Source organism: Nycticebus coucang, chromosome 14, assembly GCF_027406575.1.
Source record: "Nycticebus coucang isolate mNycCou1 chromosome 14, mNycCou1.pri, whole genome shotgun sequence".
Classification (NCBI taxonomy): Eukaryota; Metazoa; Chordata; class Mammalia; order Primates; family Lorisidae; genus Nycticebus; species Nycticebus coucang.
The window spans coordinates 28,387,930-28,391,759 of NC_069793.1; the positions used below are offsets into that span (position 1 = coordinate 28,387,930).

Genomic DNA, 3,830 nt, shown 5'->3' on the forward strand with positions numbered 1-3,830 from the left:
TAAACCAAGAGGAAAAATGAAAACCACAAGACAAATTTCTCTTCTAGCCTCACTGGCTGTTCTCTGACAACCTTGGCTTTGATTTTCATGGCACTCAGTCATGCATGCACACTGATCTTTGTGTCTGGTCCCCTGCAGTTACCTCTGTTCTGAGTGATTGAGCTTTCAAGTAACTGATTTTTTCCCATTGCTTTTCTGAACTCACTGAGTGGCTCAAGCAATCAGCTCATTGGTTAATCCATTCCTGACACGAGAGCATCTGTAGCCTCTCACTCCAACTTGCCACCTCTTGGGTGGTGAAGCCCCACACACAGTAGTGAAGGGTGCTAGGAGGAGGCCTCAGTGCAACCCAGAAGAAAACTCATTTGCAAAAACCAACTCACAAGTGGCTGGTCTACTTAAAATTCCATTGAATCTTGGCTTTCCAGAGAGTCCTCTATGCCTAAGGAATCCCCTGCACTTGCCTGTGAGCTCACAGTAAACCCAGAGTTTTTTGATGCGTTATGAGCATTCATAAACTTCTGGAGATATTTGGAAGTATATAGCCAGTGGTGTTTCAAGACATCTTCCATTTCATAGAACTTGGACTGCCTGGCATTCATTTTGCGGAAGCGCCTGAACAGTTTGTTACCAGACTCATTTCCCTCACTTGCCCATGCCCCAATAGAGCCATCCCTCTCGATAATTTCAGGAACATGTGCTAGAGTTTTGTGAAAATAATTAGTGATTTTGCCCTCGTACCGATATTTGAAGTTGGTAGAGAGGAGCTCAGCAAAACGCTGCGAGTTGAAACTGTACTGGCAGAGGAATTCTGGGCACTCTTTAGCGGGGCATGAAGATCGCCACACAGGCTTCATCTTCAGGTAGAGGTCCATCAGCTCCCTCAGAGCTTCATGCCTCTCCTTGGAAGGAATTAACTCACAAACTGCATCGACAGTCTCCTTGGTCATGAGCTTCCTGGCAAAGTTGCCGTTCATCCTCATAATTGGTTTTAGATTCATCTTCTTCCGGAGATGTTTGTCCAGGGTGGCCTGCCATCTTTTCCTTTCCTCTTTGGAAGCATTGGGATTCTTATATGCCTCCCCTATCTCTAGCTGGAAAATCCTATAGAACTCAGCTGCATTGCCAATGTCACAGTGCAGTGCATCGATGGATGGCACCGTCTCAATGAAAGGCTTGGCCGAGACCCCTTTCACCCTGTCCCGCAGCTCCTCCACAGACTCGTGGTATGGGTTGGAACGCCACATCTCATAGCGTTCCAGGTTCTCAGCATGACTTCTGGTTATGGAGTGGAACACAAGGTTTTGAGAGGCTTCCAGACGGGTGGCATCGCAAAGCGTACAAATGTAGACTGAGCCAGAAGCCTCGAGGCCTTCTACTTCCCGGACAAGTTTTTCATCATATCCGGTGCCCCTGAAGATGAACTTGAAAGTCCGGAGGATGCCTCCCATCTCAAGCATCAATTGGCTGTTCTTCATGGCCTCCCTCTCAGCAATGAGAGGACTGAGGATGGCAGTCAGGGTCTCGTGGTCAGATTCATCTGCCAGCATAAGGCACAGTGGCTTGCAGCACAGTTCAGAGTTGGGTTTGGCTTCCTCAAACACCCTCACACTCTGTGAGCCATGTGTGAGAGTAATTGTCATGACTGTGAATGAAAAGCGAACTGCCTTTTCCGGGACGACTGGCCCACTCCCGTGCTTCTCACTCACATCTCCCATTCCATCACAGGACTCTTTCACCACTACAGTGAAGGGGCCATTCAGGTAGTCGTCTAGGTCATGAGACCTCATGCCTTCCAAGATGTCTTCTTCCATGTCCTTCAGAGCAGACACCAAAGCCGAGTCATAGCGGAACCTCTTGGCAATGGTGTCCACGGGGTAATCATCCACTGAGGAGGAGAGTCCAGACAGCCCATCGATGATGCCCACATCGGTGCTGAAAGACACATTCTGCAGAGGTGGCTGCCACTCAAAGGGGTGGTAGCCCGGAAGAAGGACCTTCTCAGCATTCCGAAGGGCGTGCAAAGGCTGGAAAATCTGCCTGCCCGTGATGGCTTTCACAGTCCTGTACATCTTGTGGTACTGACTGCAGCTGAGGAAGGTGTTGACACGGATGGCCAAGCAAACAGCTGGCTGCAGGCCAGATCCCCGTCCCTGCATGAGGGCCTCCAGCTCATCCGCCTGTCTGTGCTCATTCCCTGCCCTCAGAGCCAGCAGGAACAAGGTCAGACACACAGACTTCACGTCCCCGCCTTCTTCTTTGTCAGCAAAAGCCTGAACTTGCAGCTTGAGCTCCCTCAGCCGGTGTTTCTGAGCTCTCCGAGTCAGGGACAGAAGGTGCTGACGGGGCCGGCCTCCCTTATTAATATGCACAAGAGTCTCTCTTGATTCCCTGTGACTTGAGACATGGTGATTATATTTTTCCAAGCTGACCTCCTCATTGCACCCTTTGGCTGGACATCTCACCATCAGGGAATTCAAGACACTCAGAAAGGATTTCACTGGACTGTCCAAGTCAGTAGGGAAGCATGGATATTGGCAAGAGGGACAATAGCTGCCCATGACTTTGAGGCACCTGAGAATGCAGATCCTGCAAAAGACGTGCTTACAGTTGGTCTGCACGGGGTCAGCCAGGATGTGCTCGCAGATCGGGCAGGAGATAGCTTTCACGAAGTGGTCAGGGAAGTCCACCGCAAGCAGCTGGGTGCTGAGATGTATTTTACTGCAGCTGGTAATCTTCTTCATGACTTTTCTGCTGCAGATCCTCACCTGAGCTCTTCTCCTGCACTGACGGGCTTGTCTTGCTTGGTCAAGCACAGTTTTGAGTCTTTTGCTGAGCTGCACATTTGGCTGAAGACTCTTCCTTTTGAGACTCCGACGGGCACTGTGGCAAATGTCACAGGAGGATGTGTGGGGGTGCCACTCCATGGCTGTGTTCCTTGGAAAGCACACCTCCCCGGGGGCACCGCTAAACTTTCTGTACATGATGCTCCAGCAGTTATGGCAGAACTCAATGGGGTGGATGGAGTCAACATCTGCCTTCACATCAATCCGGAAAACCTTGGCAATGAGGTCTGGCCAGGAAGTTGCTCTCTTTTCCCTCTTTCGTAAAAGGGCTTGGGTTTTACCATCCACAGGCCCATGCACTGGGTATCGCCTCTTGTACTGATCAGTTTTCAAAGAATCCCCACAGATGCGGCAGAGATGTCGAAGGTTGGCTTGGTGGATGGCTTTGCCTCTGGCTTTTCCGTCATCGTGGAATTTCTTAGAAAACTTAGGGTGTGCTTTTAATACTGGTTGAGTCAGGACTGGCTTCTGACCACCAGCCTTGTTGTCCAGGACTGCTGGAGATTGCTTTAAAGAGGGTTTCCCCTCAGAGACATCCTTCTTTTCTTTTTGAGCATCTGCAGGCGTCTTTTCAAGGGATTTCACCCTGAAAAGCTTAAATTTCCATTCTGAAAATTTAATATGTGGGTGTTGAATTTCTTCTGGGGCAGAACTGAGTCCCAGGGCTGGTGGGAAGGAGACAGCCATGCTGGCTGAGGTACCTGGGGGCAGTAACACAAATTATATTAGGAAAAATATTATTATCCCACTGATATACTTTGAAAACTATAAAAGTTAATGTATTCAATTATTCACTCATTAATTCATTCCAAAAGTTATTTATTTAACCTTCTATTCTAAATTAAATACTATGTTAGGTACTGATCTTGTTCTGACAGTAATTATAATAGTCATTTATACCTTTTACATATATAAAATACTTTTTAAATGTGTACATAAAATCTTATTCATTTTCCCCCAAAAATCTTAAGGTCTTTAAGGACA

At 48.1% G+C, this 3,830-nt stretch overlaps 1 protein-coding gene across 1 annotated transcript; it reads right to left on the reverse strand.

The window, feature by feature from the left end:
- Nucleotides 1-381: 381 nt before the first annotated feature.
- RAG1 (recombination activating 1) lies at nucleotides 382-3,533 on the reverse strand. Its single transcript, XM_053560451.1, has one exon. The coding sequence runs from the start codon at nucleotides 3,531-3,533 to the stop codon at nucleotides 399-401; it is 3,135 nt and encodes a 1,044-aa protein (XP_053416426.1). The 3' UTR covers nucleotides 382-398.
- Nucleotides 3,534-3,830: the final 297 nt, after the last annotated feature.

Coding starts and splice junctions, on each gene's coding strand:
- RAG1 (XM_053560451.1), bottom strand. CDS start 3,533: ATGGCTGTCTCCTTCCCACCAGCCCTGGGACTCAGTTCTGCCCCAGAA.